Raw genomic sequence first — 15980 nt, forward strand, 5'->3', positions numbered from 1 at the left:
ATCACTTTACAAGGTCCCTGTAACACCTAAAGATTTTGCAATTGTTTTAGATGCCATTCCCTCAGGTTTTGCTTTATTATTCAGGAACGTGTCAAGACCTGACCCTCAGAGCCTACTTTCCGTTGACCCTGTTGACTCATCAGTAGGAAAGATTTGTTTCTCTTTTGGTCCATTCAACAACAGAGAGATATGAACCTTGTTTCAGCAGGATGTTGTATGTATCTATATACCTTATGTCATGCCTTATTGGAATGGATTTATTTATAATATCTGTTGGAAAAGAAGTTTGGATGTTGGTTCACACATACCTACTTGTTAACAAAATGAAGGAAGTTTCCTTTAAAATTATTCATAAATATTATCCTGACAACAACTATATGAAGAATTTTAAGGTAAACATAATTGCTCCTTTTGTAATGACCACCCAGAAACAGTGTTGCATCTTTTTTGGCATTGTATTCATGTAAGAAAACTGTGGCAAGACATCAGTAGATTTATAATTGAACACATTTATGAAGATCTTAAACTATTGTGGAGAGATGTACTGCTTGGATTCTTGACCTATGATAGAAATAAGATGAAACATTTTTATGTAATTAATTTCATTATTCTTTTGGCCAAATTTCATATTCACAAATGTAAATAAAAAAAATAAAAAAATAAATGTTCTTAACTTACAAAAATAAATTGAACTATATTTTAAGACAATTAAATACTCTACTAACAAAAAAGCTGTTCGAATTATAAGTGTATGTACGTCCCTTAAGGTCCTTGTGTAATGTGATATTGTACCCCCTAGCCCAATTGTCCATAGCATATTATTCATATATACTTGTGTTTCCACATGTACTTCCTGTATTGATTTGTTGTTAATAAAAAATAAAAGGTGTTTCCCTACCCTGCAAGGGCCGCGTCTTTTTTGGAGCGATGGGTAACGATGCTTCGAGGGTGACTTTTTGATGTGTTTAGAGGGTCCCTGGTTCAAGCGAGGAGAGGGACGGAAGCAATACTTTTACAAAGTCTGACCCCATAACCTACACCACCCCTCTACCTTTTGCATGCCTCTCCAGGGGAAAGTCCCATATGTAACGGATGTGAAACGGCTTTTGTGGAGCGATGGGTAACGATGCTTCGAGGGTGACTGTTGATGTGTGCAGAAGGTCCCTAGTTCGCGCCCGGGTATGGGCGAGGGAACGGTCTAAAATTATACTGTTACACATACAGGGGAAGAAATTCACCCGTTTTAAACAAAGTCCTCTACATGCAATGGATTGATTTCATTTTTATTATTACCAGTTGAACGGCATTCTTTCAGATCATTTAAGAACGTTACATTCGCAGGTAGCCTAGTGGTTAGAGCGTTGGGCCAGTAAACCGAAAGGTTGCTAGATCGAATGCCCGAGCTTACAAGGTAAAAATCTGTCGTTATGCCCCTGAACAAGGCAGTTAACCCACTGTTCATAGGAAGTCAATGTAAATAAGAATTTGTTCTTAACTGACTTGCCTGGTTAAATTAAGAAAATACAAAATTGTATCATGTTACTTTCCCTTTAATATTTTCTCCCGCGTTTAATCAAGTTGAAAGTTCAACGGAAGTGTGCACGGTGTCAGCAAACGCGCCAACAAAGAATAGTGTCAGTGAAATAAAGAACCTGACATTTTCCTAAAAAATCTGTTCATTTAGCTAGCTACACAGTTTACACCACGTTGTATGCTGAGTCAGTTACGTAACATGACAGAGGAAACAGCAGTTGCTTCAAGCTCAGGGAGGTGAGACATTTTGTAGGACATTTGTTTGTGTGCCTTCTCCTATCCCTCTGTGTTAGCTAGAAGCTAGCTCACTTGTGTTTTGATAACTACCTACAGTATATAGCTAATCACCAGTGTCTTTAAGCCGTTGTGTACTAGCTAGTTAGCCGAAACTTGTTCATGTTCCCATTCAATAAACAATGCAATATATAGTAAGCTAACAATAAGTTCCAAGTAAGTTCCGCTCCAACACCCAACCAGCTACTTAAGGTGCGTTCGTAAATTCGCTCTAGCTACACTCCAATTTCGGAGCAGTTTCGTCAGTGCCAGACAGAGCGCAGAATAACTTAATTTACGAACGTACAACACCCGTTGAATATAGCCGGTGTCAGTAAACGTCGTCAAAGCTTAATTAAATTGCTGCCAGCAACACAGTTAGTCGCCAACACTCGGGATAACATGGAACCAGCTCTGCTAGGGTGAGTAAGAAGGTCAGTGAGCCAACGTTAGCTTGACTGCCTTTGAGGTCAGAACGCTCGGATCTACTCCTCGGCTAGAGCGTCTCGTGTGCGCTCCAATAGCGAAATAGTGTGAATTTTACGAACGGACAACATGACAATGCTCTGAATTTACGAACGCCCACAGCGCACTCCAGATTGACTTTACGAACACACCCTTAGTTAGCTCAATTGATGCTATTCGTGGGTGGTTAACCGTAGCCAGCTAATTGTCGTTAACTGCGTTACACTATCCTCTAGCTAACGGTACCGATTATTAGTTAGCTACCTCGAATTGAACGTGACGATCTGTTGCACTTGCTAGCTAATGTTAATTTTCTTCGCCAAGGTAGCTAGTTAGAGCTAACTAGTTAGCCCAAAATTGTTAGATAATTGGCTGCGTTGCTAATTGGCTAGTGAAACTAGCTAGCAAAGCATGAATCAATTCGCCTACTTCCTGGTACTCAAGAAATGCACGTGCTTGCTGGCGTGACATAGCTATGATGCTAACTAGAAACATTTTTCCAAAGCTTTCTATATCTGAACAACGAACGCCAATTTGTTTTGCTATCCAGTTCACCAGTTGAATTCAACGTTATTGTCAAGACACGCCAGTGTCAACTTGCAAAACGTGTTTTTTTTCTAACACTAACGTTACCTGGATGGCTCCTATCTCCTAGAAGCAACACTTCCGTTCGAAACAGGATAGAATAATAGTCACTGGCATACTGAGATTACCGGGGGGGCGGGGTGTCTGACTAAATTAATACAGTTACGTTGCTCGAAGGACATTTTAACCCCTCCTGCACTTGGAGGTTTAACCCTAGCCTCATGACCTCTGCAAAAACAATTTAACGTTCACAATAATGTAAATGTACCTAAACGGTACTTGACTAGACAATGTTTTGTAGCCTTTATTCTATAATTCACTGCATGTGTCACTGTTTCAGCATGGATGAAAAGCCTGGGTCATCAAGTGCTATGGCAGCAGACAGGTGAGGAACTGTGCTTTTTGATTTTGCTGGTTTGAATTTATACAGCTTTTATGATAAGGTTCCTCTTGTACCTTTTTTAGTCTCAATTCCACACTGATTTATCATGCAATAGGTTTGTTTGAGTGAAGTACAAAATATGTATTGTGGCTGTCTTGTCTGTACCACAGCTCTGTCGACGTGATGGCGGAGGCAAAGAAGCTGATCGGCGCAGGGAACAGGCACCTGGTGATGGGAGATGTCGTTTCTGCAGTCCATGTGTTCCAGGAGGCTTGTGGCATGCTGTGAGTACTGAGAACAAATGGCTTGGATCCAGGGCAGTCACCTGAGTTTCATAACATTCGTAACTCAGTCCTGAAGACCATGGGTTTGAGGAAGGGGTCTGAGGAAAGAATGCCTTTTCTAAAATTATTTTCTGCAATCTGTCATTTTACATGACTGCAGACATTATATATGTTTTGTTTTTATACCACGCAAATTATCAAAATGGCAAGCTCCTCCTGACATTTGCACACTGAGATCAATAAATTACCCATGCCTTAAGTGTAGCCAATAGCATGGGCCAATTAAGAGTGGATACACTGATGTTAGGCCTATAATATGAGGAGGAAATTATAGTCCACCAACTTTCCAGTGGCACTCACCTGTTCAAACAGATTTTTCCCTCAAATGTATTTTGAAATATTGCCAAACAGCTTCTAGCCGCTGCCTGCTGTTCATTGAGTTGTGGCTGTCAATCAGCTGTTTTATATTTCCCACGCAGGCTGCCTATGTGCTCATGATGTGACAGCACAATCTACAGCAAATTTTTAAAATAAGCTATTGATCCTCAGTGTCTCTTATGCTGGTGTAGTATTTTCAATGATTTAATTTATTAATAGACAGGTGTAGCCTAATTATATAATTTTGCAAATGTATTTCAATTTATCTCCAGCACCCCTTTCTGCAACATTGTTTTCTTCCATGTTTTCAATTAAGGCCAAATAAGTTAATCAACACGTATTAATTCAATCAATTGTGGTCAGTAACCCCATATGAGGTTATTGTGTAGGTAGGCCTACTGTTAAAATAATCAGCAAGTAGCCTAGCCTACAATTACGATAATTAATTCAGTAAGTCAATGAAGCGTGGTTTCAGTTATATTGTTATTGAAACGATGTAGGTATTTTTGAACAATGCAAACATATCAAATTACTTGAAGAGCTTATGTACAAATGTTTATTTGCATCAGTAGGCTAACTGACTGAAAAGTATCAATGTTCAGGGAAGCTCATCAGGTAGGCTATAGACTAGAGGTCGACCGACTTAATCGGAATGGCTGATTTAATTAGGGCCGATTTCAAGTTTTCATAACAATTGGAAATCTGTATTTTTGTACGCCTATTTATATATTTTTTTACACCTTTTATTTAACTAGGCAAGTCAGTTAAGAACACATTCTTATTTTCAATGACTGCCTAGGAACGGTGGGTTAACTGCCTCGTTCAGGGGCAGAACGACAGATTTTCACCTTGTCAGCTCGTGGGATCCAATCTTGCAACCTTACAGTTAACTAGTCCAACGCAATAACGACCTGCCCCTCTCTCGTTGCACTCCACAAGGAGACGGCCTGTTACGCGAATGCAGTAAGCCAAGGTAAGTTGCTAGTTAGCATTAAACTTATCTTATAAAAAAAATCATAATCACTAGTTAACTAACTACACATTGTTGATATTACTAGATATTATCTAGCGTGTCCTGCGTTGCATATAATCTGACTGAGCGGTGGTACGCAGAAGCAGGCGTGTACACATGAATTCAAACAGCACTTTTGTGCGTTTTGCCCGCAGCTCTTTGTTGTGCGTCAAGCATTGCGCTGTTTGACTACAAGCCTGTCAACTCCCGAGATGAGGCTGGTGTAACTGAAGTGAAATGGCTAGCTAGTTAGCGCGCGCTAATAACGTTTCAAACGTCACTCGATCTGAGCCTTCTAGTAGTTGTTCCCCTCGCTCTGCATGGGTAACGCTGCTTCGATGGTGTCTGTTGTCGTTGTGTTGCTGGTTCGAGCCCAGGAAAGAGCGAGGAGAGGGACGGAAGCTATACTGTTACACTGGCAATACCAAAGTGCCTATAAGAACATCTAATAGTCAAAGGTTAATGAAATACAAATGGTAGAGGGAAATAGTCCTATAATCACTACAACCTAAAACTTCTTACCTGGGAATATTGAAGACTCATGTTAAAAGGAACCACCAGCTTTCATATGTTCTCATGTTCTGAGCAAGGAACTGAAACTTTCTTACATGGCACATATTGCACTTTTACTTCTCCCATCACTTTGTTTTTGCATTATTTAAACCAAATTGAACATGTTTCATTATTTACTTGAGGCTAAATTGATTTTATTTATGTATTCGATTAAGTTATAATAAGTGTTCATTCAGTATTGTTGTAATTGTCATTATTACAAATAAACACATTTTTAAAATCGTCCGGTATCGGCCTTTTTGGTCCTCCAATAATCGGTATCGGCATTGAAAAATCATAATCGATCGACCTCTACTATAGACCTAGTGTGTGTGTGTGTGTGTGTGTGTGTGGAGAAGATATGCATTGCTTTCAATTGCTAGAATCACATTTATTTATATAGCCCTTCTGATATCCCAAAGTGCTGTACAGAAACCCAGCCTAAAACCCCAAACAGCAAGCAAGACAGGTGTAGAAGCACGGTGGCCAGGAAAAACTCCCTAGAAGGGCCGAAGCCTGGTTCCTCTCTAGGTTATGAGGGGTGGCCAGTCCTCTTCTGGCTGTGTCGGGTGGTGATTATAACAGAACATGGCCAAGATGTTCATAAATTACCAGCATGGTCAAATAATAATAATCACAGTAGTTGTCGAGGGTGCAACAGGTCAGCACCTCAGGAGTAACTGTTAGTTGGCTTTTCATAGCCAATCATTGAGAGTATCGCTACCGCTCCTGCTGTCTCTAAAGAGTTGAAAACAGCAGGTCTGGGACAGGTAGCACGTCCTGTGAACAGGTCAGGGTTCCATAGCCGCTGGCAGAACAGTTGAAACTGGAGCAGCAGCACGGCCAGGTGGACTGGGGACAGCAAGGAGGCATCATGGCCAGGTGGACTGGGGACAGCAAGGAGTCATCATGCCAGGTAGTCCTGAGGCATGGTCCTAGGGCTCAGGTCCTCAGAGATAAAGAGAAAGAAAGAATTAGAGAGAGCATACTTAAATTCACACAGGACACCGGATAAGACAGGAGAAATACTCCAGATATAACAGACTGACCCTAGCCCCCCCGACACAAACTACTGCAGCATAAATACTGGAGGCAGGGACAGGAGGGGTATAATCAAATCAAATGTATTGATATAGCCCTTCGTACATCAGCTGATATCTCAAAGTGCTGTACAGAAACCCAGCCTAAAACCCCAAACAGCAAGCAATGCAGGTGTAGAAGCACAGGTGTAGAACTGATCACAATCAGTTTCATGGTGTTAGTTTCTACATTTTCAGAGTAAATAACTCACGGACCCTAGACCCTTAACCAAGTTTAATTCTTCCCAAAGGGCCGTTACAGCTTTGGAAACTCCTCCTTTCTAATCCTTACATCTTATGAATCGGCAGCAAGTAACAGGATAATAAACTATTATTTATCCTTTCAGGGGATCTGACTTGACCTCAACCCCTCCTTCGCCTTATCCACAGATGTCCATCCATTTCCCCTATAGCAATCCTGTGACCACCTCCTGCCCACCCAACACATTCCAAAGCCATCTGTCTTTCTACAGAGACCCATTACCTTCTGACATAAAACCCAGTCTTTTTCACTTCTTATACACTGTGTCTGATCTCTCATGTCTTTGATCTCTCAATGGTCAAAGTTTACCCCGACTCCCAACAATGGGAATATGCGTTTCGACCTTCTTGAATGATGTTAGGGTGGCTAACCAGCTGAACTCATCCACTTTTTACAACAGATGGAGTTAATCACAGCCACATGATGGAGAAAAAATGCAATATTTCAGCACAATCATCCTAAATTGTCATAATAAATTACATGGTGTTTCTGGTATAACAGTGGCCTGACACGATCACGCTATTATATTCGGTTTGTTATGTAGGATACTAATTCATCATGAAGTGATCTTGTGAGACACGGCTCCATTCTGAGATGTGGCGGAGCATCGCTCCGCTGTCCACCGGCAGCACTACACCCCTGATTTATAACGGTTGAATAACTTTGAGTTTAACGTAACCACATCTCTATGAACTAAGTGGCACATTCAGTTGACTACAATTTATTTACACCGTTGCAGCAGTGCAAAAGATTTGGGCCTGACCCAAAATTATTCGGTGCTAAAGCCCTCAAAAGCCAGGTCCTGGTGAAGTCCATGCTTGGATTGACTGGATTTGTAATGCTATGAGGGTCATGTAATATCAGAAATACACAATCAATACAAGGAGCATTTAATTTATTCTTTACCTGACCAGTACTGCTAATCTGACATCTCTTGTCCTTCAGGGCTGCGAGGTATGGGGACACCGCAGATGAGTGTGGAGAGGCCTTCTTTCTGTGTGGGAAGTCTCTACTGGAGCTTGCCAGGTAAGTGGAAGAATGATACTGTTACTGTATGGGTCTTTTTAGACACATTTTCTAGTTACATTTTAGCAGACTTTATCCAAAGTGACTGGAAGAACTGTTGAGAATGAGTGACTTGTGTATTCACTATAGATGGGGTATGTCCAGGTTTGGCTGGTGTAGGCCGTCATTGTAAATAATAATTTGTTCTTAACCTTTTTATTTAACTAGGCAAGTCAGTTATTAAAACAATTGTGGCCCATGTGGGATTCAAACCCACAAGCCTGCTGTTGCCAGCACCACGCTCTGATTTATGAATATTTATGAATTAAATTGTTGTGTGGTGTTTCAGGGTGGAGAACTCTGTCCTAGGTAATGCTCTTGAGGGAGTCCCTGAGGAGTCCTCTGAGGAGGAAGGAGAGGGAGAGAAGCTGGACAACTCAAAGATTGAGAGTGCTGACAACTTGGAAGGTGAGGAGTAGCCCATCTTAACCTGACCATCACTGTTCATGGCTGCTTGTCACTTAACTCCTAGCTAGCTAGGACAATTGACTTGTGCTGGAGCAAAAACTAACAGTTGTTAATTTTTTTTCATTGGCATTAGTAGGTGTCTTCAACATGATATCAAGTATTTACATGCCCCCTGTCAATGGGCTTATCTGACATGGGAAGAGGGAATTACCCAGTCAGCTCTGTTCAGTGAGGGGGGGAAAAGGCTGGTTCATGCTATGGTCGCAGATTGAACATTTATTTTGACATGCACTCTTTTTGGGGAGAATGATTTAACATAAGTTTTCATGCCCCATGTATCTCTGGTGTAGACAAAACAAGGGACGAGCTAAGAATGCAGGTTTATGATGCGATGGCAGAGAAAAAAACTGATGGGGAGGATGGCAAAGCTGAGCCAAAGGAGGAAGGGAAGAGTGAATCTGAGGCAGTGGCAGAGGGGGAGAAAGAAACCATGGAAACAGAAGCAAAGGAAGAGGACGCTGCCAAGCCTCCTGCCAAGAACGGGCGTGATGAGAAGTCTACGCCTCCTGTGGATGGGGTGGAGGAGACTCTTTTTGCTTCTGAAGATGAAGCTAGAAAAGATAAGGAGGCTGGGCAAGAGGAAGCTCTGAAGGAGATTGGCGTGAAGGCTTCTGAAGAGCGAAATGGAGAGGAGGCTGCGGAGGAGAATATGGAGGAAGAGGGTGAAGTTAAACTTATGTCCTGTGTAGGAATCTGTTCGGGTGCACCAAGTGGATTGGAACTAAAAGACTATAAGAATGGCTGTTAAACAAATAGTTGTTGAACCTGCAGTAGGGTTGTAAAGGGATTGTAAACTCAAGTCTCACTTCTCTTGCTAATGGAAGTTTAAGCTGCACTGTTGGGAACGGCCGCTGTCACATTATTACTGGAATCACAAGCTCTTCCTCTTCCACTTGTCTTTCCTAGCGAACTATCACACTCTGGTTTTGTACAGTTGGTCTTTGGTTTTCCTGAAGTGTAGGACTGCTGCAGTTTAGGCTTACTGTATTCTCTTGGCCTCCACTCTTAGATGATGACGACGATGAAGGGGAAGGCACTGGTGAAGACAAAGTAAGTTATCCTTTAACCTCACTAGGGGGTGAGGCCAGGGGGTTGGCTAGCATCCCACCTGGCCAACATCCAGTGAAATTGCAGAGCACCAAAAACAGAAATACTCATAAAAATTCATGAAACTTACAAGTGTTATACATGGCTTTAAAGAAACTTCTTGTTAATCCAACCACTGTTAGATTTCAAAAAGGCTTTATGGCGAAAGCATACCATGCGATTATCTGAGAACAAAGCCCAGCAGCCAAATCATTACAAACAGTAACAAGCCAAGTAGAGGAGTTACACAAGTCAGAAATAGTGATACAATTAATCACTTATGATCTTCATATGTTTGCACTCACAAGACTCCGATTTACTCAATAAATGTTTGTTTTGTTCGATAATGTCCCTGTTTATATCCAAAAACCTCTGTTTTGTTCAATAATCCACTGTTTCAAACAACATCTGGTGGAATTGCAGAGCGTGAAACTCAACAAAACAGAAATTATCATAATAAACATAAGGTACAAATGTTATACACCGGTTTAAAGAAACTTCTTCTTAATCCAACCGCTGTGTCCGATTTCAAAAAGGCTTAACAGCGAAAGCAAACCAGATGATTATCTGAGAACAGCGCCCAGCAGACAAATCATTACAAACAGTTAGCCGCCAAGAAGAGGAGTAACAAAAGTCAGAAATAGCGATTTAAAATGTATCGCGTATATTTGCTCTTCATATGGTTGCACTCCGAAGACTCCGTGTTACGCAATAAATGTTTGCTTTGTTCGATAATGTCCCTGTTTATGTCCAAAAACCTCAGTTTTGTTCAGCAATCCTTTGGAACAAAGTGTAGTCGCACAGACACAAAATCAAAAAAGTACCTTAAGTTCATAGAAACATGTCAAATGATGTTTTGTCATAAATAATCAATAATATTTCAACTTGACGAAAGCTTTGTCAATAGAAAAGGAGAAACAAGAAAGGCGTGCTCCCGATCGTGCGCTGGACTCATGTCTGGAAATTTCCACTGTCCTCTCATTGAAAGAGCTGTATCGCCCTCATTTTTCAGAGTAAAAGCCCGAAACGATGCCAAAAGACTGGCCACGTGTAAAGGAAGCAGTTTACTTTAGGCGCACTTTTCATCCAAAATTCCAAATGCTGCCCCCTACCCTAGTGAAGTTAAACAATGTCCCTTTGTCACAATGTACTTATTTTGTATGAAAATATTTCACGAACATCTAACCTTTTTGTTTGCTTCTTCCCATCTCTTGTAGGAGGAGGAAGTGGGTAACCTGCAGCTGGCTTGGGAAATGCTGGAGGTCGCTAAGGTCATCTACAAAAGGTAAACGCTCCCTGTAGAAAGCTACCATGAAACTTTGTTTTGGGTATACATTATTCCAATGGACTACCTTTCACCTGTTTCCCTCTCTCCTTATACAAACAGAAAGGAGAACAAGGAGGACCAGTTGATGGCTGCTCAGGCCTATCTGAAGCTGGGAGAAGTTGGAGCAGAATCTGGTATGATCTCCATTTGCTCTTTCTTGCACGTTTTATTTTTTGCTCAATGCAAAATGTTTTGCTACGGCTTGCCCTACTGAAAGCGCACGTAGTTAATGTTGACTTTATACATCCCATTTCTGATCACCTTGCCCTTACCCCTCCCTCAGGTGTTAGACCCTTGCACCACACACTACAGATGTTTGTTTCATATTCACGTGCCTTCCCTCTTCTAGGTAACTACCCTGCAGCTGTGGAGGACTTCCAGGACTGCCTGTCCTTGCAGCTGAAGCACTTGCCCCCCCACAGCCGCCTGGTGGCCGAGACCCACTACCAACTGGGCATGACCTACTGCATCACAGGCCAATACAGCCAGGCCATCCAGCACTACAGCAGCTCAGTCAAAGTCATTGAGAGCCGCCTGGGTAAGGTGGATAAATAAAATGATACATGCCACGTATCTATGCATTTTAGTATTTGAACCTCCAACCTAGCCGTCGCTAGCGTCATGTTACCAATTTGGCCTTACAGGATGGATGGCGGGAGTGGGGTCTAGGGGACTCCCCTCTGACCTTCTCCAATGGGTTTTAAAGAGGAGAGAGAGAGAGAGAACGTGACGAGTATGCAATTGAGATTTTCCCTAAGTTTTAAGGAACTGACTGGCCCTCATCGAAGCCGATTTGGCATACTCTCTCAGCGGCGTCGGTCAACAAAGGAGCTAAAAGCGTCTTTTACCGACGACCGCTGTTTAGATCTCTTGTAGCTTTTCAGCAACAGTTTGGGAAAGAACATCAACTTTTTGCACTTGATTCGAAGCTACCTGCAGTCACTACTGCACTAGGTATGACTTGTCAACCTCTGACCTGTTACTTACAAACCTTGTTTCTGGTTTCTAGCCATGCTCCAGGAGGTGATAGACAAGGCGGAAGGTGAAGACGGAGCCAAAGAGAAGACCGAGCTGGAGGAGCTGAAGCAGCTGCTGCCTGACGTCGCTGAGAAGGTAGAGGATGCCAAGGAGAGCCAGAGTATGGCAGGATCAGCATCTGTGGCCATACAGCAGACATTGGTGAGTCCCTGTGGGATACTGGCTCGTCTCAGGGTTGTGTTTATTCGTCACCAAACAGACTGAAACTGGCAGGAACTTGTCCAGTAAATGCTCCTTTTAACCCTCCTGTTGTGTTCGTTTCATGTTAACAACTTACGTCTCAAATCCCCCTAACGGGGTCGATATGACAGCCAGTGAAAGTGCAGGGCGCCAAATTCAAACATCTCATAATTAATATTCCTCAAACATACAAGTATTTTACACCATTTTAAAGAAACTTAGTGTCCGATTTTTCAAAAGGCTTTATGACGAAAGCATACCAAACGATTGTTAGGTCAGCACCTAGTCACAGAAAAACACTGCCATTTTTCCAGCCAAAGAGAGAAAATGAATCACTAACCTTTGGTCTTCATCAGATGACACTCATAGGACTTTATGTTACACAATACATGTATGTTTTGTTCGATAAAGTTCATATTTATATCCAAAAATCTCAGTTTACATTGCCGCGTTATGTTCAGTAATGTTTTTCTTCCAAAACATCTGGTGATTTTGCAGAGAGCCACCTCAATTTACAGAAATACTCATAATAAACATTGATAAAAGATACAAGTGTTATGCATGGCATTATATAGATCCACTTCTCCTTAATTCAATCGCTGTCAGATTTCCAAAAAACTTCAAAAAAAGCACACCACGCAATAATCTGAGTACAGCGCTCAGACACAAAAACAAGCCATGTTGTGGCGTCAACAGAAGTCAGAAATAGCATTATAAATATTCACTTACCTTTTGATCTTCATCAGAATGCACTCCCAGGAATCCCAGTTCCACAATAAATGTTTGTTTTGTCCATTTTGTTCGTGTTTAGTTCACAAATCCAAATTCATGAGGCGGGAGCACTAGGTCCAGACAAAGTGTAAAAAGTTCCATTACAGTTTGTAGAAACATGTCAAATGATGTATAGAATCAATCTTTAGGATGTTTTTAACATATCTTCAGTAATGTTTCAACCAGAGAATTATTTTGTCTTTAGAAATGCAATGGAATGCAGCTAACAAACCCCTGGTTGGATTTTTTTTTCTCAGGTTTTTGCCTGCCATATGAGTTCTGTTATACTCAGACATCATTCAAACTGTTTTTTAGAAACGTCAGTGTTTTCTATTCAAATCTACTAAGAATATGCATATCTTAGCTTCTGGGCCTGAGTAGCAGGCAGTTCACTCTGGGCACCTTATTCATCCAAGCTACTCAATACTGTCCCCCAACCATAAATACATTTATTAATTCTGTGTTCTCGGTCCAAAATGACCACCTCGCATTCTATTTATAGCTGATTCTAAATCCATAATAATACATGTTATCACCTGATGTTGTTAGATCTTTTTTATCAACTTAAGTTGTTGTGAACGTTGAGTTTTGAACTTCTATTTGCTATTTATGGCCTGTAGGCCTCATTGACCTGAGCTCACAACTTGTTTTTGAGAGAATAATTAAAAAAAAAAAAAAGCAGTGTATGGATTATTTTCACTGTAACAAATACTCAGGTGAACCTTATGCTATTTATCACAGGCTACTTTGTGTCAAAGTTTGACAAGGACTCTCGCATCACCCGCGTGTCATGATCAAGAGCCTCACATACAGTACATTGTTTGGTCATTGTGCTGCCACAGAATGAATTGTGAGCAAGACCTCAAAAGCTTTATATACCAGAGCTGTGAGAAAAGTTCTATATAATGTTGTTGTTCCCATATAGGATCGGTTCCCATGGGGGTTGCCATGGAAGCCAAGAAGGGGAGTGCGGTGTGTGTGTGCTCAAACACACATTGCATGTAGGGGTCTGAAAGAGGAAGTGTGTCCATCTGATGAATGGGAATGTGCCTGAACTCATACTATAATTGTAGTCTCACCCATTCATTTCTAATGACCGGGAACACCACAGGTGTACAAAAGTTAAATAAAACACCCAAAATGTAATGAAAATCATCAAAATGTATTTTGTGTTCATATGCCCCTTTGTGGACAAAGTCATTGACACTTATGACAATCAGATTAAATTAACTACATTTTTCAGAGAACTTGTAAATCGGTCCAATTTGACCGGAACACAGCAGGAGGGTTAATTTACTGTTGTAAAGTGTTTTGATACGTGTTCTAATGAATGACTTAGTATAGCAGGTCTACTAAATGTTTATCACCAAGCAAGGAACAAGTTCAGTCCACTTCTCAATTGCTAATGAGAAGAGAAGTTGACATGACGATTTAGCCAGCTTGTTTATGCCATTGATCTGTGGATGTACTGTCTTTCTTCTACTGATCATGTCTGATCTCTTCCAGGCTGGAGCTTCTACTTTGTCAGCATTCCCATCCTCTTCCTCATCAGCGTTTGCAGAAAATGGTGGACCTTCATCTTCCTGTTCATCAGCATTTGGAACCAGTCAGGTAACTACAGTCTGTACATTTTTTTTTTTCTTGCACCTGGAATGAAACTTTGTGCTAATTCAAACAAATGACTTGGATGTGATTAACTTCAGTAAGCAGCGGCTCTCATGACCAATTCCCTTGTCCTGCGTTTTAGATTTCTGTCAGATCGGCAGCCGATGGCGCATCTTCCTCCAAATCTGCGTCAGACATTTCCCACCTGGTCAGGAAAAAGGTGAGATCCCTTCCCACCACCTCTGCGTGCTACTACACCCAATCCCAGCCTGGGGTAACAGGTGGCGAGGCTGCTCATACCCTGGTCTATACATCATGCTGTACATTACTGTGCTCTGCTTGTAGTAGACCCCCCCCCTTTGTCAAATTGGTTCATGCCCCCATTCCTAGTATGCTCATGTTGCATGAATTTCTTGCTTGCTCTTAGTTGTGAGGGTGACTTCTCTTTTTAATGGTGTTTGACTACTTTGCTTTCCATTCCAATCTCCCCTTTTGTGGTTGAGCGTTATGCATGTTTAGTACATGTTTTGATCATGCTTGAATTCTGATGGCTGTGTGTGTATAGTTGTGATTGTGTAGCGGTGACTTTTGGCTTTTGTGATTGTGTGGGTAATGTTGAAGTGACTTTGGTTTGTATTCCTGAACAGAGGAAAACTGAGGAGAGCCCCGTAAAGGACACTGATGCTAAAAAGACCAAGCAGGAAACTACAGTTAATGGCAGCGGCGATTCCGGCTCTGGCAGTAATGGAGTCCAGGAGAAAGGGGCACAGGAGGCGAGTTGATAGGTTTATAAGTCATTCTCAAAGGGGTTAGGTGCAGCAGAAGAAGTTGGTATTGGTGGCATCATGTGAAAGGGGGACCCCCACTTTGAACTGTCTTTTTTAAACATTTGAACAGACTGGAGTGCTATGACATATTTGACCAAGACTCATACAGGGGGTTTAAGTTCTCAAACTGATTCATCTCTACAGTGTTAATGGACCCCTGATAAGAATGGCAGGTTTGTATATGTGGATTAAAGCAGAGTCCAGGCATTTAACATTCTGATCTACTTCTGCTGTCAGATTGGATGACACTCCCCCCCCCCCCCCTGTTATTTATTTGTATAGCCCGGCAAGCTGTCCGCCTCTGTGGAATCCTCGGTGTGAAGTAACTTCCTCTCCCTGATCTTCCAGCCAGCAGAGCAGGCCTGCCCCTTACGCCGATTTACACTTTTGTTTCTGTAAATATGACAATTTTTCACATTTGTTTGTCTAGTTTTTGTATACTTGTTGTAATAAAAGTTCATTAGAGTATTTGCAAATGTGAATCACTTGTCTTTGGAATTAATTCCACTTTTTCCAGAGCTAGTGGAGATGAGGCATCTTTTGTCTCATCTCCACTAGCTGTGCTGTTTGGCCACGGCATCACTATAGGGCTCAAAGGGATTCCTCAGGCAGGTCTCAGGCTAACAAGATGATGCAGACACCCAAATATGAGAATGTTATCCATGGAATGGTTGCCCACCTTAAAGACAATATTTAACTGGGGCAATATGTGTGAGAGGTTTACCAGAGTAGTGAGAGCCATGGCATGGGGACACTGGACCCCCCCCCCCCAGACTGTTAGGAGCTCCCCCCTCTTGGCCAGGTTCCT

General features: G+C 41.8%; 1 protein-coding gene and 1 non-coding gene across 5 annotated transcripts; both read left to right on the top strand.

Moving 5' to 3' along the window:
* The first annotated feature begins 865 nt into the window (after positions 1 to 865).
* On the top strand, positions 866 to 15654 carry LOC110521782 (histone-binding protein N1/N2). 4 transcript variants are annotated; one of them, XM_021599639.3, is made up of 15 exons: positions 1572 to 1770; positions 3197 to 3241; positions 3409 to 3522; positions 7751 to 7831; positions 8160 to 8278; positions 8629 to 9000; positions 9348 to 9388; positions 10642 to 10709; positions 10812 to 10885; positions 11101 to 11289; positions 11761 to 11930; positions 14247 to 14351; positions 14488 to 14565; positions 14993 to 15118; positions 15455 to 15654. In XM_021599639.3, the coding sequence occupies exons 1-15, from the start codon at positions 1712 to 1714 to the stop codon at positions 15491 to 15493; spliced, it is 1680 nt and encodes a 559-aa protein (XP_021455314.3). In that variant the 5' UTR covers positions 1572 to 1711; the 3' UTR covers positions 15494 to 15654. The 4 variants fall into 4 exon arrangements, with proteins under 4 accessions (XP_021455316.1, XP_021455314.3, XP_090088076.1 ...); XM_021599640.3 differs by lacking the exon at positions 1572 to 1770 and adding an exon at positions 2036 to 2228; XM_021599641.3 differs by lacking the exon at positions 8629 to 9000 and having other exon boundaries at positions 866 to 1770.
* On the top strand, positions 11523 to 11658 carry LOC118945913 (small nucleolar RNA SNORA16B/SNORA16A family). Its single transcript, XR_005041066.1, has one exon. It is a non-coding gene; the product is annotated as a small nucleolar RNA SNORA16B/SNORA16A family (small nucleolar RNA).
* Positions 15655 to 15980: the final 326 nt, after the last annotated feature.

The sequence above is a fragment of the Oncorhynchus mykiss genome, chromosome 4 (genome assembly GCF_057628025.1).
Source record: "Oncorhynchus mykiss isolate SJ-2025 chromosome 4, ASM5762802v1, whole genome shotgun sequence".
Lineage (NCBI taxonomy): Eukaryota > Metazoa > Chordata > Actinopteri > Salmoniformes > Salmonidae > Oncorhynchus > Oncorhynchus mykiss.